This window comes from Coptis chinensis, chromosome 9, assembly GCF_015680905.1.
Source record: "Coptis chinensis isolate HL-2020 chromosome 9, ASM1568090v1, whole genome shotgun sequence".
Classification (NCBI taxonomy): Eukaryota; Viridiplantae; Streptophyta; class Magnoliopsida; order Ranunculales; family Ranunculaceae; genus Coptis; species Coptis chinensis.
Window position 1 is genome coordinate 3687831 of NC_141464.1, and position 24720 is coordinate 3712550.

General features: G+C 37.7%; 1 protein-coding gene across 1 annotated transcript in view; it reads right to left on the minus strand.

The window, feature by feature from the left end:
- Positions 1–24720, minus strand: part of PA200 (proteasome activating protein 200) — a 32182-nt gene that overhangs the window by 765 nt on the left and 6697 nt on the right. Inside the window, 27 exon segments of the mRNA XM_086583792.1 lie at positions 10031–10117; positions 10380–10504; positions 13143–13224; positions 13525–13703; positions 15570–15665; positions 15755–16033; positions 17310–17824; positions 17827–18198; positions 18387–18481; positions 18740–18873; positions 18956–18998; positions 19089–19132; positions 19707–19875; positions 21081–21251; positions 21342–21459; positions 21557–21636; positions 21739–21955; positions 22215–22366; positions 22368–22421; positions 22499–22575; positions 22758–22913; positions 22989–23206; positions 23290–23417; positions 23553–23680; positions 23773–24003; positions 24232–24448; positions 24547–24648. Coding sequence (XP_086439918.1) covers positions 10031–10117; positions 10380–10504; positions 13143–13224; positions 13525–13703; positions 15570–15665; positions 15755–16033; positions 17310–17824; positions 17827–18198; positions 18387–18481; positions 18740–18873; positions 18956–18998; positions 19089–19132; positions 19707–19875; positions 21081–21251; positions 21342–21459; positions 21557–21636; positions 21739–21955; positions 22215–22366; positions 22368–22421; positions 22499–22575; positions 22758–22913; positions 22989–23206; positions 23290–23417; positions 23553–23680; positions 23773–24003; positions 24232–24448; positions 24547–24648 — 4269 coding nt within the window.

The window sequence follows — 24720 nt, forward strand, 5'->3', positions numbered from 1 at the left end:
TGGAACCATATATTGTTTCAAAAAAATAAAAAAGTTGCGTAATGTTGTTGTTGATGGGGGGTTTCCACCAAGAAACTTTTATCCACTGAGTTCATTGGAAAATTACAAATTAAGACGGAAACGCATCCAAAACCTTTTTCTATTCAATGTCTTATACGGATAGTATTGAGTGTTTGGTTGTTTCTTTTTTTTTTTTTTTTTTTTTATTGGTGGAGTATCTATATCGAAAAGAACTAGGATGAGATATCTACAGTACATGCACAATGGAGAACGAGAAGAAAACCCATAGAAAAACCATGCCATCAACTCATAATGGACTCCCATCTGCACAAGAAAGCCTCAGAGGGGAAGTCTCGAAACTCATTGTGCACTTTCAACCAAAAAAATAGCCCCACTTTGATGGCCAAAACCACTTTCCCCATAGACATCATAGTAGCTTCAAAATATCTATTATTCCTCTCCAACCATATATCCCATAGGATTGCAAAAAGAAACATGCTCTAAAGACAGCATCCCTTCCGAGAATGGACCTTCAAGTTCCATGAGACTAATACCTTCCTCACCGAACGAGGACACATCCAAGAGACATCGGACTCGAACAATTAAAGAACACCACATTCTCCAAGAGAAAGGACACAACAAAAGAATATGATTCAAAGACTCCCCATCTCTCATACAAGGGACAAAAATGGACAATCACTTCTTTGATGTCTTTTTCTGATGTTGTCCATAGTCAACATCTTACCTAACAACGCACACCAAATAAAAAAGGGAACTTTCAAGGGAACTTTGGATTCCCAAATAATCTAACTCAAAAAACTATGAAGGACTTTCAGACCCCGATGATGAACAAGGGAATGAAGTTTAAAGTAAAAAGATCTACAAGAAAATAATCCGTTCTTGTCAATGTACTGAAATCTTTTATCTTTTGTCGGTCTCACATAAGGGAATAAAGTCTAACTTCATTGTGAATGCAACCACACTTGCTATCAGAGAGAGCAACATGAATCTCAAGGTTCCAAGCAACAGAACTATTATCTTCCCTCGTGAACCAGCGAACCGACTTATTTTTAAAGTTAGACAAGACATATAATCTGGGGAACACCCATTACAGGGGTCTCTCCTCCAACCAAACATCCTTCCAAAACCGAATACTTTTGTTATTGCCCAAAACATATCTAACATTCTTATTCTTGTGAAAAACCTCTCCTACTTTTTGAATGCCTTTTCACACTACACCCATACCAAATAGGGTATGGTAACAGGGCCACTATCCCAACCCAAACCCCTCTTCCTAAACCTAGACACTATAACTTTCCTCCAAAGGCTCTCCTTTTCCGCCCCAAACCTCCATAGTCATTTATCAAACAATGCAAAGTTTAACTCATGCAAGCTCCTGGTACCCAACCCACCTTCCCGTCTTGACACACACACCCTCTCCCAACAAACCAAATGAAACATGTCTTTCTTTGCCATTGTCCCAAAGAAAATCTCTAATAATCGAGTCCAATCTTTTGGCAACACTAGTAGGCATGTAGAAAAGGGACATGTAGTAGTAAGGAAAATTAGAAAAAAATGTTTTTGATAAGGATAACTTAATCACCCGTGGACAAAAAACGACCCTTCCACCCAGCCAATCTACAACTAAAATGCTTGATAACAATATCTTAAATGGATATCGACCTATAAGACCCTCCCAAAGGTAGACCGATGTATCTAGATGGCAAATTGTCAACTGGACAACCAACAGAGAAAGCCATAGAGTCAAGATTCTCCTCAACATTCACACCAAAGATGGAACTCCTAGCCATCTTCACTTTGAGACCCCGAGACTGCCTCAAAATAAAATAGGATGCCTTTAAGATACCTCAATTGCTCTATATCGTGCCCCACAAAAACAACTGTATCATCAACAAATTAAAGGTGTGATATCAAAACCTCCTAATTCCTTCCGACCCGCTCTAAAATCTTCTAAAGCCCCTAATCAATTAGCTCTATCAACCATCTTACCGGAAACCTCATCCATGAGGAAAAGAAGAGGGGATAACGGATCCCCCTGTCTAATATTTCTAGAACTCTTAAAAAACCCTCGCCAGAGAGCCATTAATGAGAATGGAGAACAAAGCTGACCAAACACGTCTCCTAACCCAACCCCTCCACTTAATACTAAAACCCATTATCATAATGATAAAATCCAAGACATCCCAATTCACATTATCATAAACTTTAGCCAAATAAATATACACACCAAACCAGGATTACCACCCCTCCTATCATTTATAGCCTCATTAGCTATCAAAACCCCATCAAAGATTTGACGTCCAAAGACGAAGGCCCCTTGTTCTTGTTCTTGAGCGATCACCGATAGCACCTTTTTCACCTAATAGACAAAACCATTGGAATGATTTTGTAAGCACTGCCTAAAAGGCTAATGGAACGCAAGTCAGATATATCCTCCACACCCTGCTTTTTAGGAATAAGCTTGATGAACGTATTATTAAAACTATGGGTTAAGAAACTCGAATCATGAAAATCTCATACCATATCCATAAAGTCGCCTCTGATTCCCTCCCAAACAATCCTATAAAACTCAATGGGAAAGTCGTATGGTCTAGGATATCTATCATTTCTCATACCCTTCATAGCTCCCACACTTCCTCCTCATCCAAGCTCATCTCTTTCACCTTCCGAAATGCTATCCATGACAAGATTATCGACCTGAGGGCAAATATGATTCGGCTCTCTATACACAGCTCTGAGTAGTAACGAACTACCTAAATCTCTAAGATTATCCTCTCCCTTTACCTCCTCATCCTCTATTATCAATCCATCGAGATAATTCTCTTTGTTCCCAGCTTTTGCACATTGGTGAAAAAATTTAGTATTAGATTGCCCTCCTTGAGGCTACCCCCGATTAAGTTAATGTGGTGGTTCCACTTTTCCCTAGTGAGAGGACCATCCACCTTCAAATCTAAAATCCTTATGTCTCTCAAGAATTGCTCATTCCGAATACCGTCTTATTCCACTCCTTAATCTTACCCTTCACAAACTTTGGCATTTTAGCAAACTTGATGCTAGCTCAATCACCATCCTAATTAACCGCCCACCATTCTCTAAACTTGTACATAAAATTTGGATTTGAAAACCACATAAGCTCAAATTGAAAAGGAGTGGGTCTACCTTTGCCCGTGTCTTTCACTAAGCTAATAGGATGGTGATCCGAGGTCGTACTAGGAACCACACTGCTTGAACCATGCAGGCCAATTCTCCTCCCTCGATACAATAGGGTTCTCTGCTTGTTCGACCAAGTAAACTTGCCTCCGGTGAGTGGGGAGATCAATAAGCTCGCATCTCCTCACCCACTCATCAAAATCTCTCATGTGGAGAAATGCGATAGCTACCTTTCTTCTCATGCTTGAATCTTATCACATTGAAATCACCTCCCACACCAAGAGCCATCTGTACTAAACGCGTAAACATTATCCAGTTCTCTCCAAAAGGACGAGGAATTCTCCTTTTCTGAAGGCCCATAAACTGCAGTCACCAATTTTGAGTCAGTTTCCCAGCTCAACTTACACACTATGTAAACCGAAAACAAGCCGACGGTATTATTGGACACTTCGACCTTATTTTTGTCCCAAAAACGATACCCCTTTGTGTCAGTATCAACCGAATAGCTCAATCCAATATGTGTTACTGATATCTCATATATCACGAGCTTGCATAGCAGAAAAACATTTAAGTTTAGTCTCTTGTAAAAGAACCACACTAGGCTTCTTTCCTAATCACCTCCTTAATACTCCGGCATTTCTTATCATCGCCTAAACCCCTCACATTCCAATTTAGGATTTTGTGATTCATAAAGACACATCTCTTCTCGCCCTTGTACTACTACCTTTTGTAACCTCCTATCCATAATTTATAGAGGACGTGTGTCTAAGCAACTCTTTAGACATTCTCTTCCCATTCTGCGCCCCAGAAGGAGAGACCTCTATGCCCGACTTGGTTCCACTTCTATCTATAAGACTATTAGAACTCGCAGAATTCCCTAAGAATGTTTGAAGTTTGAACCGAAGATAGATTTTGGAAGGTTTATAGCTTCCCGCTCTCTGCCTTCACAAGACAGCCCTGATATCCTAATGAGGTCTTTAGTATGATTAGACAACCAATGGGAGGTAGTATCTTCTAAAAGTACTTGATTAGGATCTACCGTGGTTAAAGGAGGCGGCTCCACTATATCCGCTAACTGACCCTCGTTAACTTGTGACCTCGTTTGGTTGTTTCTATGGATATATGCCATATATTACTTGGTCGACCATGACAGCTTGATCGGGAAACTTCTCATGATGATTCTAGTAACATGCATTCGGTTATGAATGAGGGTTAAAAGGTTGTCCTCAAATCATTAAAGCCTCCAGTTCTGAAATCTACTACAACCCTTCTGGTTAAGTACACTTTCCATACATAAGCTGCAGACTAAGAAGATGTTAACCATTGTGATAAACACTTAGACCAAGATATGGTAGACGGGAAGAAAGTGAATGATTTTTTTTTTTTTTTTTTTCGTCTTTGGATATGAAATTGATGAACTCGCACATATTGGCTTACCCCCTTGTGCATCTCTTGATTAGGGATTAGATGCATCAACAATTTCTAGGTGGCGTCTAAAGAATATGTTGGAGATATTATTAGAGTGTACGAGGGCAATTTTGTATTTACACATCTATTATCTATTATGATAGTAATAATATAAGAGAGAACCGACCACGAGAGAAAGATCTCTCTCTCGACTCTTTCTATTCCTTTGTCTCTCCTCAACTCCTGTATTTTGGTACCTTAATTCTCAACTTGGTATCGGAGCAGGTGATTATCTTCTCTGTTCTTTTTTTTCTTTTTCATCTTCTGTCAGTTTGTGACATAAATCAGTTGGCTGTTTTGGTTAGGGTTTAGGCAAACCAGATTTTTTTTTATTTTTGTTGTTGCTGGTTTTGTGGTGCGTGATTAAACCCTTCATGGTTTAAGGATTTGATATCTAGGGTTTGCGCAGTTTGTTTTCGATCGGTGGCACGTTCTGTATTTGTGGTTGTGCTCACGAATATTTGTGGTTCTGTATTTTTTTTTCCGCAATGGGTGACCCTGCATTGCAAACAGCTGTGAAGTCACCTTTGTATTACGTCAATGATGATTTGGGTAAGCCTATTACTAATACCCGTTTGAATGGGAATAATTATCTGTCATGGAGTTATGCTGTTGAACATTTTATTCGTGCAAAGAAAAAATCTAAGATTCTCACTGGTGATCCTCCCGATTCCACTGATCCCACTTACGAAGATTGGATGGCATCTAATTCCATGGTTTTGACTTGGTTGTGGAATAGTATGGAACCGAAGGTACTTACTAATGTACAATTTTTGCCCACTGCAAAACGAGTTTGGTCCTCCTTAAAGGAGATGTATTCGCAGGAGAATGATATATCTCGTATTTATGATTTGTTTGAATCTTTGTTTAAAACAAAACAAGGCGACCAACCAATTGATGAGTATTATAGTACAATGAAGGGATTGTGGGAAGAACTTTTACTTTATCAGCCCTTTACCAATGACTTGGAAAAACAAAGACAACAACGTGAGCAATTTCAGGTTGCCTTGCTTCTGCATGGATTAAATTCCGAGTACAGTGTTTACAAAGACCAAATTTTAGCAAGTGAGACGGTTCCTTCTGCAGCTCAGGCTTTTTCTCGTCTTAAGCGAAAGCGCCAGGAGCATGGTGAGTCTCTTTCCGTTGCTAAGGAGTCATCAGCCTTACTTTCTACTCCTAGCAATCGTGGTGGACATGGTAATTATACTAGTGGTCGTGGTTCCTATGGTCGTGGAGGTCGTGGTAACTATGGTAATGGTAGAGGTAATCGTGGTCGTGGTCGTGGTCGTGGCGATAGGTATGACGGTTCTGATGAAAGGAAGTGTACTCACTGTGGTAAGGATGGGCATACTGAGCCTTTTTGCTGGAACAAATATGGACGACCTTCTGCTTATGCAAATCAAGTTTCTGATCACACTTTTGGTCCTTCCGCTGCTGCCACCCCATCTGCTCAGTCTGACCCTTCTACTGCTGACATTTTGGGTCAAATTCTTCACCGTTTGAACTCTATTTCAGATCCTTCTGCCACACCCACTGCTACTATGGCTAGTTCTGGTAAGTCTGCCAGTTTGGTGATACCCTCTACATCTTGGATCATTGATTCAGGAGCTAGTGCTCATATGACCGGTAATCCCTCTTTTCTTTCAAAGTTTGTGCCCACTAAGACTAGTATGACTTTAGCTGATGGTTCCTCGCGTCCTGTTCTTGGTACTGGTGTTCTTCATCCTACTAAGTCCTTAGATTTGCAGTTGGGTCTTTATGTTCCTAATCTTTCATTTAATCTTGTCTCCGTTAGTGCACTTACTAAATCTCTACATTGTTCTGTAACCTTCACTCCTACTGGCTGTGTTTTTCAGGACCTCAAGACGAAGATGATGATTGGTTCGGGGTATGAGCGTGATGGGTTATATGTCTTGAATGTTGAAAAGTCAAGTTCTGTTTCTGCTTTGAGCGCTTCTGTGTCTCCACTTCAATGGCATTGTCGTCTTGGTCATCCGTCTTTGGTTAAGTTGCGTCAGTTACTTCCTAAGTTGAGTCCAGTATCTGTTTTAGATTGTGAAGCATGTCAATTGGGAAAACATCATCGTAGTACGTTTTCCAGTAGGGTTGACAAGAGGTCTTTGAGTCCTTTTGATGTAGTCCATACAGATATTTGGGGTCCTTCTAGAAATAAAAGTTTATCTGGATTCCTTTATTTTGTGGTGTTTGTTGATGATTTTTCTCGAATTACATGGCTATATATGTTAAAAGACCGCACTGAACTACCTCGCATTTTGTCCATTTTCTACAATGAAATTTTAACACAGTTTGATAAGAAAGTTAAAATTATTCGTTCTGATAATGCCTTAGAGTATGTTCAAACTTGTGTGAGACTTTTTTGTGAGGATCGAGGTATTATTCATCAAACCACTTGTCCAAGATACCTCTCAATGAACGGAGTTCTTTGAACGAAACTTCGTCACTTACTAGATGTTACTCGTACTATGATGTTTGCCATGAGTGTACCTAAACCATATTGGAGTGATGCTGTTCTTATTGCCAATTATCTAATCAATCGTATGCCGACATCAGTTCTAGATAATCAGTCTCCTTTTGCATTGATGTATCCTAAGCAATCGACTTATGGTTTGCCACCACGAGTGTTTGGCTGTGTTGCATTTGTTCATGTGATGGGTCTTGGTCATGACAAGTTGGACCCTCGTTCTATAAAGTGTGTTTTTGTGGGTTATTCACGTACTCAAAAAGGGTATCGATGTTCTGATCCCTGTTACTCGTAGGTATTATGTCGATCTTTGATGTTACTTTCTTTGAGTCTACATCATATTTCTCCACATCAGGACAGTTGTTTGATCCCGATTTAGTGGCTTGTCGTGAGGGGGAGTTGCTTAATCCTCGTCTTCAACCGGTTGTTCCCTTTCCGGTGGTTCCTTGTGAGGAGGTGCCTCCCTTACCAGTTCCATGTGAAGCGGTGCCTAGTCGTGTTCCTATTACGATGAAAGGCACCATGCCTATTTATGCTCAGTATCATCGTACTTTTCCTAGAAAGCAATTTGCGACTGTTGAATCTGCTACTGTTACTACTATTGCACCAGCCCCAAACCACTCATCATCTTCTACAGAGGCTCTTTCGATTCCTGTTAAACGGATCCAGTCTCAAGTTGAACCCGTTGCTAAACGGACCAGGTCTCAAACTTCTCATCCTATCTCTCATTTTATTTCATTCCACCGTACTGCTCCTGCTTTTCGTACTTTTGCCTTGTCTATGTCTTCTATTTCCATTCCATCTTTGGTTTCCCAAGCACTAGCTTCTCCTGGTTGGAAACTAGCCATGAAAGAGGAAATTTCAGCCCTTCATGAAAACAAAACTTGGGAGCTTACACTTCTTCCACCAGGGAAGAAGACAGTTGGATGCAGATGGGTTTTTACAGTTAAATACTTACCAGATGGTTCTGTTGAGCGTTTGAAAGCGCGTTTAGTTGCTAAAGGGTATACCCAAACTTATGGAGTTGATTATATGGAGACGTTTTCTCCTGTTGCTCGACTTAATTCTGTTAGGATATTGCTTTCGGTTGCTGTGTGTAAAGGTTGGCCCCTTCATCAGTTGGACATTAAAAATGCTTTCTTGCATGGTGTGTTAATGGAGGAGGTGTATATGGATCAGCCACCTGGGTTTGTTAGTCTTGGTCAGGAAAATATGGTGTGTAAGTTAAAAAAGGCTATTTATGGTTTGAAGCAATCACCACGTGCTTGGTTTGATCGGTTTAGTTCAGTGGTTATCCAGTTTGGTTTTCATCAATCTGTTTCTGATCATTCTGTATTTGTTCGGCATTCCGCTTCTGGCACTATTGTTCTTATTGTGTATGTGGATGATATTATTATTTCTGGTTGTGATGCAGTTGGTATTTCTGATTTGAAACGGTATTTGGGGCAGCGTTTTCATACGAAGGACTTAGGTCTCCTTCGATACTTTCTCGGGATTGAGGTTGCTCGTTCCAGTGAAGGTATTTCTTTGTCTCAGCGTAAGTATGTTCTCGACCTTCTTAGTGAGACAGGGCTTCTTGGTTCGAGACCCATTGATACTCCTATGGATCCTACTGTGAAGCTCACTGCCGAACAGGGGGAGGTATTCTCTGATTTTGGTCGGTATCGTCGCCTTGTGGGCCGTCTAATTTACCTTACAGTGACTCGTCCAGATATTACTTATGCAGTTGGTGTTGTTAGTAAGTTTATGCATGCTCCACGTACTTCTCATTGGGATGCTGTCATTCGAATTTTGAGGTATTTGAAGGGTTCTCCAAGTAATGGCCTTCTTTATCGCCCTTCACAGACACTAGATATTTGTGGGTTTTCTTCGATGCCGACAAGGCAGGTGATCCTATAGACCGTCGGTCTACTTCGGGGTATTGTACTTTTGTTGGTGGCAACTTAGTCACCTGGCGTAGTAAGAAGCAGAACGTTGTGGCTCGGTCTAGTGCTGAGGCTGAGTATCGTGCTATGGCTCACACAGCTTCTGAGATGTTGTGGGTTCAATCTCTTTTGTCAGAAATGGGTGTTCATGCTCCGTCTCCTATGTCTATGTTTTGTGACAATCAAGCTGCGATCTATATAGCTAGTAACCCAGTGTTTCATGAGCGTACTAAACACATCGAGGTTGATTGTCACTTCATTCGTGATTTAATGATGTCCAAGAAGATTGTTACTCCTTATGTGAAGTCTGGAGATCAGTTGGGTGATATTCTTACCAAACCGTTAGCTCGTAGTAGTTTTTCATCTATGTGTTCCAAGCTGGGCATGTTTGATTTGTATGCTCCAGCTTGAGGGGGAGTGTTGGAGATATTATTAGAGTGTACGAGGGCAATTTTGTATTTACACATCTATTATCTATTATGATAGTAATAATATAAGAGAGAACCGACCACGAGAGAAAGATCTCTCTCTCGACTCTTTCTATTCCTTTGTCTCTCCTCAACTCCTGTATTTTGGTACCTTAATTCTCAACTGAATATATTACAAACAATCAGATTTTGAGATGTTGCACTTGCAGAACAAGAGTGAATTTGTCAAAAGACTATGAGGGTCATCAATTGCAGCTCTGAATGAAGTTAGTTCTGATTGAGTGCTAATTCCATGGGTCGTGGTTATCTGAATCCTCTTAATTGTTTGATTATGCATTGTTATAGGAATAAGTTATCCAATATCTTATTATTTATTGCTGATGTAAGACATATACTTGGTTCTATTTCAATGATAAACTATTTCTTTTTTTTTAATATACCAGTAAAAACACTCTATATGATAAGGATCTTCAAGATATTTTTATATAGCATTATGATTCTGTCTAACACAGATGAACTAACCACTCACATAAATTTGCTTGAATATGTGTTGTTACCTGGGCATGTCGTAAGGAACTGACAATACCGAAGCTGCTAAAGCAAGGACTGCCCCATGTACCATAGGGATAGAATCACTTGACCTTCTGCAAGAATATGCCATTTACCATTAAGTATGATTGGAGCAATTTGTGCGGATAAGAGAAAAATAATCTAAGGTTCTACTTGCAAATGTATAAGAAGTTTGCACTTGTCAAAACCAGGAAGCTATACAAATTTGTGCAAACCAGAGATGAAAACAAACATCGGATGCATGACACAGAATCTGTCCATATTCTACAGAAAACAGCCAGATAAATCTATAACCACCCAAGACTGACAAGAGACTGGAAAAGCATACAAACCAACCTCTTTGTTCGCTTCTTTTGAATGGAAAGCGCCTCTGTGAATGCTCTATCCCGGAAGTCCGCTGCTGACACCTCATCTCCACCCTTCATCAATCCAGCAAGAACAGCAGCAGCATGCTCCCTTACCTGATTAAACAAAGACATCTAGTAAGTATCAATCACCCTTTACTACACTCATAAAATATAGAACCAACTAAATAGTATTATTTTAATATAGAAGTAATAGGGAACAGTATGGTTTTAGTCCCACATCGAGTTGGTAGGAGTTGGAGATGTGGTGTCCCCTTATGTATGGAGTTAGTGTCCCAATTATATTATGTACACATAATATTTTAAATTTCTCCCAAAAATTAAAAATTAAAATCATTGACAAAAGTACAAAACAACATGCAATGGTGCCACTATGCCATGTAACATGAAGTATCTTTATGATCTCAATATACCATGTTCCCAAATTTACACAATATTAGGACAAGAACCATGCATGAGACAGCCTACAAGTCTAGGACAGGGATCCAAATGTTTTCCAAAAACGTCCCTGCTTTTTGGTCATTTTACTAGGTGTTCGACAAATTTATAATAAGTGCTGCCCCATGTTCACAGGAATAGGCACAGGTCTTGCAAGTTGATCAAGATCCTTGGATTTCCTTCTGGTCATGTTACATAGTTTTCATAACTTTAACACAGGTTCCGAAATGTGGCTATGTCCTTAACATGGCGTGCATTTTCCTTGGTAAGGCCGAGTCCAAGGTTTTGAGGTTGTCATCCTCAAAACTTTAAACAGCAGTTGTATGAGGACATGGGGTAGAAGTATGTGTCCAATAGTCATCTACTTTCGATGTCACTTCAACTGGCGTAGAAAATTTTAGGTTGAAATTTTCTGAGCCACTTTAACTGGAGTGGTTTGAAAAGGAAAAGAAAAAAATAATAAAATAATATATATATATATACAGCCCGGCTCCTAAAAGGACTTTAAATAAGGTCCAAATCTAAAATAACCACAACTTCACCTACAAAATGATTTAAAACCTAATCTTTTGTGCATATGATCTACTAACTATAAAGAACATCTCTACAAAAATTCAACTCGTTTGACAATTTTTAACATTGGCAAAAGATGATTGCAAAAACTAGACATTTCTGGACCATTAGATATTTTTTCAAAAGTGGACAACAATTTTTATCTAAGTTAGAGGATATCAAACGAGTTGAATTTTTGTAGAGATGTTTTTTATGGTTAGTAGATCATATGCACAAAAGATTAGGTTTTAAATCATTTTGTAAGTGAAGTTGTTGGTTATTTTAGATTTGGTCCTTTTAGGAGACGGGCCATATATATATATATATATATATATATATATATATATATATATATATATATAGTCTTGCTCTTAGACGGATGCACGTTTGCAGAGACTGAAACAAAAAATAGAAAGTCACGTGTTTAGATATTTGAGATTCTTTGCCAACTCTAAAAGTGGAAGAATATTGGGTCCCACATATAACACGCACCTCATAATAAAAGAGACAATAATAACTAGCACTAGTATGGTCATGAGAGAGAAACTACTCATTTTATTTTTGGTATCTTCTTCTCTGCAATCTCCTTCCTCCCTTCAACAGTTCAACTTGAATTGATTTTCTTCTACTTCATTCTTTCGTTAGAAGACCAATAAACATAACCAATTTTATAAAACAAAATTTCCCCCTCTTTAGGAGTGTTTAATTATAGACTTCGAAAGTTAATTTACTTAGACTCTCTCTTAATGGATTTAAGTGGGTATTTCATTTGTGTGAATTACAAATTTTATTTTCTTGATTCATAAAATCAATAACTGATTATACTTAGAGAAAGTGTGAATCAATTTATAAAACATAAATGGACCCAAATTTAAAGTCAGTCTGTCTAACTCCAATTATTCGCTTCACCGTAAAATCACGAATGTTAACAAACAATGGATCACCAAGTCTGCTACCAAAGCAACAAGCAACCATTATGTGCTGGTTTGAGATTGAAAATATTATGTTGGGTTTTTTTTTCTATTGATTTGATGGCAACGGGAAACTATACTTTGGTTGATCTTTTTTACTTAGTTTTCATCAAGTTCTATAGCCAATAGAACAATCTCTTTACAAGGACCTATATTTGGTTGTTTTATTTTTTTCCATCCTGAAAAATAATGGGTGTAAAGAGCAAAGAGAAGTAAAAGAGAGAGGAGACTTACAAACGTGCGAGGAGAGAGAGAGAGAAACACGTGAAATTGAAGAAGTCCGTTTGCGGACATACGTATGTGAGCCTAGCTATATATATATATATAATTCTACGCAACTTGAAGTGGCGTACCATTAGAGGGCAGATCTAGTCATTATGAGGGAATGAGGGACCATTGGACTACGAATAAGCAAATCTATTCTGCATAGCAGCTTTACTCTGCAAACTAATTTTATACTATGCAAATTACTTTACAAAGTAGATATGCTATGCAAACTGACACCTCTCAATCAAAATGAGCATGGAATGAGGTGCTTAGATTTAAAATCAGAAATTAAATCAGTGTGGAAGTGCACCTTTTTGTGGGGGTGGCAATTTGGGGTGTCATTTAGGGGTGTAATTTCATGCTCATCTAAATCTAAGCACCTCTCAATCAAGAACTAATGTGCAATAAGATTGCACTTATATCAGCAACAACGAAACTACACAAATGTTGAGACAGAGAAGAAAGCAATACAATACCTAGTTTAGTCTTTTAATTCTGATATTTACCTCAACTTGATTGTCCACAAGTAGCTTCTCCATGGTTTCCCATATCTGTAGTTTTTCTTCTCTTGAAAAAATGAATGTGTGCCTACACAATGATATATTAAACAAACAGTATGAAAAACTGGAGGTTCATTAACCAAGTTATCCTTTTTACTTATTGTCATATGTGTTTGTACCTACCTCATTAAGGAAGATCTTTTCATCTACATTTTCTATATGTTTTATTTATTTGCATAGGCGTCTAGTGGCCAGCCGTTCAAGCTGGGCCCAAGGTCTTGGGTTTGATTCCCACCGTCATCGAGGAAAAGGGATTTAAGGGATAAGAGTATAATGAAGTTCTGACTATCAAGTAAATTAAAAAGAAATCTTAATACAAATATCATACCTGTAAACAAAAGTTCGAAGATATGTCAAAGTTGCGAATCTAGTTCGCCAGTTGGAATCATTTGCCAAAGAAAGGAGCACTGATACAGCCTTACGAAGATGTGGCTCCGGGAATATCTTCCACTTCAACAATTCAAAAGCTGCTTTGGCTAATGTCGACAAATCTTTATTTGATGTTTCCTTCAAGGAGTTGATGTGAATACTTCAGATACAAGGGTATTTAACATATTTGTGCATAACAAACTTTCCCAATATATTCTTTGAACTCGATAACCATACAACTAAAGTGGTTTACATAGATTACAAAATGAGCGATTCAGTCTTTTTAGGGGGAAAAGAAAAAAAAATAATGATCCATAAAAATTGAGTAGAGAAAAAATATTGTAAACCATAACACAGTTCTTCATATAGTTATAATTACATTTTGACACGAAAAGTATAAACTTTCCTATTACCTTAATTTACTTATTCAACATAAATACCAATTTTAAAAAGAGAAAATTAAATTGTTGTTGAGATGTATGATATAGTCCCACTTGGGATGTGTGAAGCCTCTAAAAATATAGTACAAATGTTCCTATACCTCTCAAATTATCACCAATTGGTTTTAAATTGGATGCTCATATAATTGACATGGTATAAGAGTGGTTTGTTTATAAAATGGCATGGGTTAAGTCTGTGCAACAACAATATTAAAAAAAAATATACATGTTTCCACAGCAATGTTGCTGAGGAGAAGCGTTGTCGTATGTCTGTGATCACAATCCCATTGTGGGAGTGTTAATTAGTCGACTTCATTTTTTGTGGTATGGTATGTGTCTATCATGTGTTGGACCCTTTGTATACAATGTCGAAGCCTCCCTCTACATGTTTGAGCTTTTAGAGCAAGTACTTCTCAATATGGTGTTAGAGTTGGCTATTGTGTTTAGCCCAAAGGCTCATTAACTCCACGTCGCCCAAGTGTGTTGTCCACATGCTAGACTCAAGTAATGCCACACATGAGAGTGTCTGTCGAGGTGTTTGTTATAGTCCCACATGAGATGTGTGAAGCCATGAAGACATGAAATATAGTATAAATGTTTTTGGGCCTCTCCACTTATCACCAATTGGTTTTAAGTTGGATGCTCATAATGTTTAACAATGACTGCTACAAAAAATTTGTAATTAACTTAATGCATAAAGAACTACTGTGATACGTATTTTTTTAAGGCGTATGGGTAGAGCACAGCTGACTGTTATGTTAAGTGAATGTTGATGTTAAACAAGTCTTTTGCAAACATCAAAAAATATCACCGCCAACCATTGAGCAAATCACTAACTTTATGCATGGTTCGTGCTATATGCAGTAGTCGGTTTGCTGGTATAGCAACAAGGCCATACGCCACTTCAATTGTCGTACATTCATGTACGCGAAGCTGATTTGCATATATCTTACAAGCAATGGGAACTGGTGTATGAGAGTTGTGCCAGACGAAATTAGTACGTGTTGTAGGGTACGGCTTGTGTGTCGCGTCTGACACAAGTAACAGTGTGTGCGATTGCGATACAGAAACTTACAAAACCTAATAGTCTAGGAACTCACAAATTGTATTAAATTACATAAAAAATTATATCCTTGTTAATGGAGAATAAACTTTGGAATGAAAAGAGAGAAAAAGAGGATACGGCCTTAGTTTGTTTTCGCCCCGTAACACTTCAATATACATAAGAAAATAACAGGGTTTTACATAATATTAAGGAATGTGTCAAGGAGCTATTGTATAATTGGTCAAGGAATGCGTCCAGCTTTAGGGAGTTGAGATTTCTTGAGTTTATTTGTAATTGGGATACACTAGTGATGTAATTTTTCTTTTGGGAGTCCTGTGGGGATGTGATTAGCTACTCTTAATTTCTCACCAAGGGTTAGCTATCTTGTTTGTAACACTCTTATTATTATTGGGAATGAAATTTAACTTTTACCGATCAAAAAAAGAACTTTCAAACCAGGATAAAAGAGAGAATTTCACAATAATTTTAAGGAAGCAGAGAGCCAAAGTATTAACATACCTTCAATGAAATAACTGGATAAAGAAGACCCACAATAATGTCCAGCAAAAATTGTGATCTTCCAGATTTTAAAGATGAAATAACAAAATGGAACATCTGCGCACAAAGAGGGCAAGCAAATCAGTCAAGAAATTCCGGGTACGGAAAATGTAAAATCAGTTGAAATAAATTGAAAAACAACGTACTGTTTCCATCCACTTAACGTCTTCTTGTGTTTCATCAGACAAAAGTCCATTTTGTGTTCTCTCTCCTTGAAGCTCCGAACTCTCTGAGGCACACATCTTCTGTATACTTTTAGCCAGTTCACAAGCTTGGTCAGTTAGCAACTGGTCCCACCTTCCTCTTCCAAGTGTGTTGTCAACTTTATAAGCTAACTCTTCATCAGAATGATCATGGGTAAAGGATTCATAAAGTCGAATGTTTGAACATAACACAGTAAGAGAAACACCAACAGCTTCCCTAACCTGCATTACATATGATGTGCATTAGAAAAGCAGGATCGGAATAGAGTGAATTATGGAACATCTAGATTCTAGCCAAATCCATGTAGGAAGATCATTTAGTAAAGAATTTCAGTTTGTACAGGTTAAATTATAGTAATGGGATTCCCACTTGCAAATATCTTTTTAAGAAAAGAAATGGCATCCAGAGCAAGATCGAAGGTTTGTTCAAGGCAATGCTCTCCATACAATGTGAGAGTCTACGTAATTGTTACCCTAAGCTATTTTTAAAACTTGGGAAAATAGGAACTCTAAATTACTTTAAATGCTTCAGGCTGAGTAACAGTTATTTACGGCCGGTTTCTTTTCTACCATTTTTTTTGCAAATTCTCCAATGATTATGTCAGTTTTACTATTTCTGCCACTCCCAATTCTTCTCTTTTTACAGCTCCTTTCTCTTGAAAGCAAAAGCGTGTGCTAGGCTAAGTTTAGGCGGTCCCTATTAACCAAACAAAGCTTGGTTATAATCCTTTAGACCAACATAAACATTACATGTATTAAACTGCTCAATTCCACCACAAATTATATTTTTTTTTCGATAATCTGATTATTCAATATAAACTAATATCCCTATTATCATTCTAACTTTTGTGATGTGTGATCTAATAATTAGACTACTTAATTGATCTCTTTTAAAAATGCGCACGCACATACACGCCCCTAGTTAGTAACAACAGTTATTGCAGGATAGAAAAGAGATGCCTGTCATCTGATCTTTGTTTCTTGTTCGTGTTTGTTAGTATTACGGGCAGCATAAGTTTGACTAGTTTTAAGGTAGTTGGCATTCCATCATGTAGTAGGAAAGTAGCTGCAGTGTTGAATTTCCCATTTTCCTTTTTGAGCAGTTAATAAGGATACTCACCCAGCTCGTTACTGGATTTTTTTCCTTGTCATGCACAAATTACTGTGTTTATCTGTGAAAAATTGAAAAAAAAAAATCTCAAGGATGGAGCAGATAGTCATTTCGATCAGAGGGTATTGATCTGGGAGGAGTGGAGGGATACTCCTTTTGCTAGTTCTGTGTTTAGGTAGGAGTCACTTTTGGGCCTTTCTGATGTGGACATTTGATGTACGCCTTTACTTCTTTTTGTTGTTTGTTTTACTTTCTCTTATTTATCTTGATGTATATATGATACCCTTTTTTTGGTCATTTATATAGGATACCTCATCCTTTAACTTTCCATATAAAGAAAAAAAAAAAAAAGTTAAGTCAACAAAGAAAAAATTATTGGCTGCTTACTTGAGCAGAAGTATGGCGCATGTTATCAAGCACCTCCTTCAAAAGTCTATCATGAAATTGGACCTCCAACAGTGGCATCCTTGGTGAAGAGATTTCCAGGAGTGCAGCTGAAAGGAAAGCATACCGCTTGGAAACCACATTGGTAGCCACCGTTTGCGGCAAAGGTGTTGCCAGGCACTCCATGATCCTTTGTCTAAGGAGAGGAACTTTGGTTCCATATTTTCCTTTACCAGTAACCGCATAACGTATGCAAGCAATCCACTCAGGGGTGGACTCCACCAATGGAGCTTGAATAATATTCTGCAGCTGTGCACATATCCAACTGTCCCAAGCTCCTGAAAGACCATTAATATCAGAATGCATCACTCCAGCCAGTGCCTCTGCTGCAACACACTGCTTTGACCTCTCTTTAGCATTTGAGAACTCTTCCAATGAGCTTTGCAATTCTAGTAGAACCGTCAATCCACACTCTTGAACCAACCGCTAAAAAATCCGTGCAAAGTTTGAGTAAAAGTATCGTTCCCCAACATAGATATCCAACTCGGAGTGCGTGGCCATGAAGAAGAGAAATCGAAATAGAAACGGGTGATTGATTTATCTGCTAAACTTTGGAAAGATGCTGCCCCATGACTGCCTCTGGAAGATGTGCCATCAGTATCATTTATTACATGGACATGAGAAAGACAAGTCAGTGTCTCGTGAAAAAAGTAATCTTCCTGAAATATTTGGCTCAAAGTCTCTTGAAGGGTTGATTTTGTGTGGTCTTTGCTTTCTCCTTGATCCTGAGCTGAGATTTTGTGAGGCGATTCTTTCAGTAAGGTATTTAGAGCTGAGATTGCGAGTATCCTTGTCTGAGGGAGCTGACTTTTCAAGTTTTTCAAGAAATGACCTGCAAAAAGTAATAATATGTGCATCAAATTATTAAAGTGGCATGCAACTCTATGAATCCAACTAGATAAGAGTGAAACACGTTATAATTCTTATAAAAGAGCAGTCAGTGATTAAAATAGAGCAAGGCTATAGAAAAAAAAATGATAACTCAAAGTTAATGCATCCCTCAATAAATTAGGCACTGACCAGCTGCTTCACTTAAAATTTTCGAAGATGAATCCGGGTCATTCCTAGAAGCCATTGTTAATAATAACAGTATCCTATTAGCCATCAAATTATACCTGAGCAAGAAAAACAAAGATTATTTTCCTACACAAAGAGTATCAATTCCAAGAGAAAGATATTGATTTACATGTCTGGAAAAGCTCAAACTTTGTTGGAATACTATTATATTTCCACCGCAAGAGGTTTAATAAGTCGATGATTAATAGTCGTGCACTCTACTCCTTTAAACGAACAAGACAAGTTCAGAAACCTGTGCACATGTACACCTAATACATGAACCTATCAAAATAAGCAAATCAGGAGAAACACATTACCGCCAATGTAAGCCAGTTCTATCGACACTCATTGAACCAATCTGAGAAACCAACTCCACAAAATCTGGTCCATCTGACATCCTGAAAATATTCCTGGATACTCCCGCAAAGTGAATATTGTATTTGACAAAGAGCTGGGGATATTAAAGTTGTAAAGCATTAGACAATACAAATTTAACAATAGCCTCAATTTCTTCTACATAGTAAAAATGTTACCTCGGTGATGGCTTTCTGGGATTTCAGTGATTCATGATGGGAGCTTCAAATATTGCACAACAAAAGTGAAGCTATGATTAAATGGGTGCCTTATCTATATCAGCGCTCATAAATGTACAAGAAATTTAACTACCTTGCCAGGACTCCAAGGAGAAAAGAAGACAAGGCCTTCAGATCCTGTCACAAGAGTCAAAAAGGAACATACATCAGCAAATTCCATTCTCATTAAGCTTTTCTTTAACCAGTCTCGTCGTGCTTTTATTTGCGTTCTGTAACATCCTTTATTTTCCTGTGAAATATTTCAATTTCCTGGGAAAATGCATCCTTTTTGTGTTTGACTTATTATAATCAGACAGGAAAGTTTTCCAATGGAAAAGTACATTTTGTCCGCCATCGTTATAAAACATTTTTCCACCTTTCAACCTAAAGAAAAACTACTATTGGGAAATTGAAAGTTTATTCTTGTTAACCGTGTGACTTTCCAGGACAATGACAACAGATGTGAAAAAAACTGAAATGGAAAACTCTTGCTATCGAACAGCGGAAATTTAAAAAAGAAAACAATTTTTCTAGCATGCAATCAAACATGCTACAAGAGCATTTTCTCATAAAACTCCTGGAAAGTCAATATTTTTTACCATGTAATATTTTCTTCAATCAAACAAGGCTTAAATTAAAACAATGTGTGTGGGTGTGTCTGTGTTTGTGTCAACTTATATATATGAACTGTCTTATTGTCATGGAAAACTACCGTTGTCAAACGTTTAATCACAGTCTGTGTAGCAAGGATTGCACAAGAACCCAGAAGTGCATGTTCTGCCGAATCTTGATTTTGTAGGTTATCAGTAAGGGTAAGAACACATTTTGATATCATACAAGGCCAGCGCTTGAGCATCTTCAGGAGAGATTTCCCAGCAAGCCTGGAGATCAATTCAGAAATAAGATAACGCGGGCATTAAGAACATCTATGACAAAGAACATGAAGTACAATTCACCAACCAATCAGGAAAATTACTTCCACTAGAAAAAGGATACCTAAAAGAGATTTATTATACTTGAAAAAACAAAACAATAATAGTCATAATAATAATAATAATAATAATAATAATAATAATAATAATAATAATAACAATAAATAATAGTAGTAGTAGTATTTGTACTAATGGTAATAATGATATGATAAAATTCACAATAATTACTGAATCATATTGTTTTGAGATGTAAAAGTAAAATAAACAAAGCTTCTATCTACAAAGAGAGAACTAGGTAACTGATGGAGTCTTGGATTCACATGGGTAAAATTTCCCATGGGAACTCATTTAAAAAATAAAGTTTCATAAGATATGAGCATGCATGGGCATTTCCCCCAACCTTCGAGAGCTTTCATGAAGAATGTACGATAAAAGTTTCCTATGTTTTCGACAGTAGAGAAAATTTTCCAAGTAATATCATTTATTAATGATTAAAATTATAAATAGATTATTTCGTTGTTTCCCAAGTAAAGAGATAACAAACAACTTAAAAAATATCAGATGTATCCAGTAACACCAAATAGATTAAAGAAACACAACAAAACACAATGTTCCATATGCACTAAACGTCTAAAAGTATGATACAAAAAGAAAGTAAAAAACACCAATTGCGGTATTTTCATACGCACGGTTTTTTTATTGGTAAAATATTTGATACAACCAAAAATTCAATCAACACTTGCAAAGATTAGTCAGATCATGCTACGATACCACATACACCCATACATCAAAACTGCACCATGCCTAATACCATATTATCATACTAAGCAGATACAACGTTCGCCAAAAAAAAAAAAAAGTACCAGGTATCACTTTCAAGCCAAAACCATTCACCCATTTCCCACGACAAGATAAGGATGTCCAAACATCCCTCCTCCACCACTTCCACGAGACTGACTGCTTCCTAAGCATTCCTTTTCAACCCACTCTCCCCCTAGCATTCCTCTATTATATCAAACTATGCAACCCTACCCAAAGTACCAACTAAACAAAATCTTGGTGGAATATAGTATGTGTATTTGAACATAAACTTAAGACTCGAGACGCAACCATTCTTTGTCATTTTAGCAAGTCTAATGAAGAGTAAAACTCACGCTCGAACAGTTTCATATCTATGCAAAGATAGATTAAGCAGATCGTCCATCAATACATGTACACGGTTCGATGGAGATATATTCCCACTTGAACGAAATAGATGATATGATGACTGTGATGATCTCCACGTATTATGCATGTATGCCTTGTCAATAAGTGCCCACCTGGGCCTGCAAAATAGTTACATGGAATATCAGACTTTAGACACGATTTAAAATTTTAGCACACAATGAAATCTCAAGAGTGTAAGAGTGTATCACCTCTTTTTCCCTCGAGAGTGAGATTGAACAACATAATTTATAGGAGGCTCTATAATGGCAGGAGATTCTAATTTCCAAGCCTGCTTGTGATTTGACCACTCGTCATATTCCAAGCTTCCTATAGAACAGATAAAAGAACCACAAGAAAAAGAAGGATGACTCCAATGCGACAGCATGTACAATACAACAGAACAGACAAGATGAAAACTTCATACCAAAGTTTGCTAAAGAATCAATAATGCGGATTATTAGTATCAAAAGGATGCTATCATCTGATCTTTCCTCCAACAGATACCTATCCAACAACTCACATATCAATGACATTCAGAGAACCCAATTCAACTATAAGAGGGAAGAAACAAAACCTCAAATGAAAAACTTATACTTGGAGCATTACTTGCAAGCCTCATGTATGACGTCAGCAGCCTTTTCCCTCATTTCAGAGCTACCAACCCTTGAACCAGTCGCTCCAGCAATGAAGAAAGCATTTTGAACAAGATTTTCCATACTCCCATCCCTAAATGAAGGACGAAAGTCAGGCAAACAAGACAGAACACCCTGAAGTGAAGAATCAATGCGCAGCAGAGTAACTTTCAAGTGCTCTTTCTCACTTCCTGGTCCAAAAAATTTCCATATAGTTGTCAGGTCAAACAATCCCATACAAAGAGTAAAGATACATTAGAGTAAAATCCAATGAAATAAAGAATATGAACACTATAATATTTAGCTAAACTGCAGATGATTATATTAAATAGAACTTGCCTGTACATAGCTCCAAACATAAGAAATTCATCTTATACAGACTCAACCTATTATTCTCTGAGGTGCACAAAGTTCACAAGACAAGTTTCTACTAGAGAAAAAGGACTGTACCCGGGTCAGAAGAATTTCTAGTCTGGCAAATTCTGAGAAGATCATCTAAAGCTGAACAAAGATGAAGGCTTAAAAGCTCATTTGCAAAAGATAATTCTTCCTCATTAGGGATGTGCCACTTTGAATAAGCATAGGCTCTCCATTCGGCAATACTTTGTGCTGAGCCATTCTTCTATTAGTGCAGCATCTGGATGACATGAAATGCACCTACACAGAAGAAAAATTGTTGTATAACTTGAAGTTAAAAACAAAAATAAAATAACAAAATAATATGTCTCTCGTACTTATACTGATCGACAGGGTAATAGAAGACCAAACTTCCAAGAAGGGAACGAAGCATATGATCACCAGCTCCATTGACCTATTACAGGTAACATATATTTAAATAACAGGAAAAAAAGAAACAAAACAAAAGCAACAAGACATGGGAATGACTACGGCATATATATATGCCAACTCTATATCCTACAGCAACTCCATTTAGGAATAAAGCAAGATACTGCATAGAACAACACCCTGTAAAAACTCAGAAGCTAAGAAAACCTTCCAGGATGGAGCATCAAAGGCTGAAATGATTGCTTCCTTCAATTGATCCCTATAGTGTAGTAACACAGGACCTCCGTAACTGATTGCAACTGATAATATCTTCAACTGATAATCAACAGCCGCTTCTAGTGCCGGAGAAATTGTTGGCTTTGACTGCAACAAAACTAACTTGTGTGAAGATATCCAGGTATGTTGTTATAGAAGAGAAATCAACTGTATGAAGCAAACCTTAGTAGAGATTGAGTCGTCAAAAGTTCCACTTCCCCCAAAGCCAGTTACAGGTAATCCCTTCAGGGAGGATATGATAGAAATCAAGATTGGTTCAACAAGGTGAACAGCTGCCTCTTCAGGATTTGAGTGAACACATGCACAGCAAAGAAGTCCGACCTCTGCAATAGCTCCAGGAAGTATGTTTGACTTTACAAACTTGGATATTTTTTCAAAGCCTGCAAAAATATAGAAGGACAATATCTGTATCTAAAGTACATGGTTTAATGTCTAAACAGCTTGAGTCCACTGTGTTAAGCACATATTCGAACCTGGCTATATAAAGGTCTGGACAACTTTCCAAGTAAGATTTCCAGCATGCAGAAATAATATGGACCGTCTTCAACCAAAAACGTTCCTGATGTTGCTGATGAATGAAGGCCTTCACTCCTTTAGTCCAAAAAAAAAAATCATAAGTAAATGCAAGTGGTGATACAAAATAGGAAACTAACATAGTTGCATAGTAAAACAATAGGAAAAAACCAGGACATAGGAAAACGACGATTGCGTGATGAAATTTCTTACAAAACACTGCTAGATTCCAAGTGTTGAAGCAACGAAAATAGGCGGCATAAGAACTCATCGAGCCATTCGGAGAATCTGATGCCATGCAATAGTGATTGTCCATCAACATCCTCATCCAATGCACTCATCTGCAATCACAAAGACCATAGACTATATAAAACATAACACTTCCGTACACTAGGAGTTAAACAACCAGGTTTTCAAAGAGGACGGTACTTACATTAGAAAATATGGAACCAATCAACTGCATGGTTGCCAGCGTCTTGGGAGGATCATTAGCATCCATCCCAAGTAATGCATTGGATAATGCTATCATTAGTAGATCGATGAATCCATTGGCACTCCCCAGATTTTCCGTTTCAAATGAAGATGAGACAGATGCAAGAAAGAATACCCTTCCAGAAAAAGCCACCGACATGACAGCAGTCGTTAATTGATGAGTGGCTGTCGTCTGAGCAGACAGATAGAAAGGTTAATAGAAAAAAGTGAAGTTATGGACACTTTTCAAAGGAACTAGCCTCATGAAATATTTAATTTCTGTCGCACGTGACATTTGAAAGAGAGAGCTTCAAACATCACAACCAAAAATTCCAAACAAACCAAGGATGAAAGACTAGATTCTATTAAGGCATTCTATTAAGGCTAAGATAGGAGTAAAAGTGCAGGAAGCAGTACTCACTGTCTCTAAGGCCATGTGGAACCGTGATTCTACAAATGGAAGCACTAAAGAAGGCTCCACATATGATAAGATGGACGTTGCAGTAGCAACAGTCTCAGCAAGAGAATCATTTTTACTATACTGACCACGATTGATCAACTTCAGCACCACTTCCACAAAAGAAGTTCTTTCTGACTTTCCTAGAAATAGTTCAGCACATTTTTTGTCATCAATGTTCCTGATATAAACAAGTATTTTCAGTAGGGAAAATAGACAATCGTCAAAAATATAATCCTGGGGGAACAATTGTACATCATTTACAAATACGTTTCTTACAGCTGCTCGTGCTGCAGGCGTTTTTGGAATGTAATAACCAAATACCGCAGGAACCGCTCCAATGAGTAAGTCCACCGACCACCGTTTGATGGATGGTAAAATCTGAAAAATGAATAAAGACAAATAAAAAAAACAGGGGGAAAAAAAGAGTTAAAAGCGTTGAAGCGCCAATTA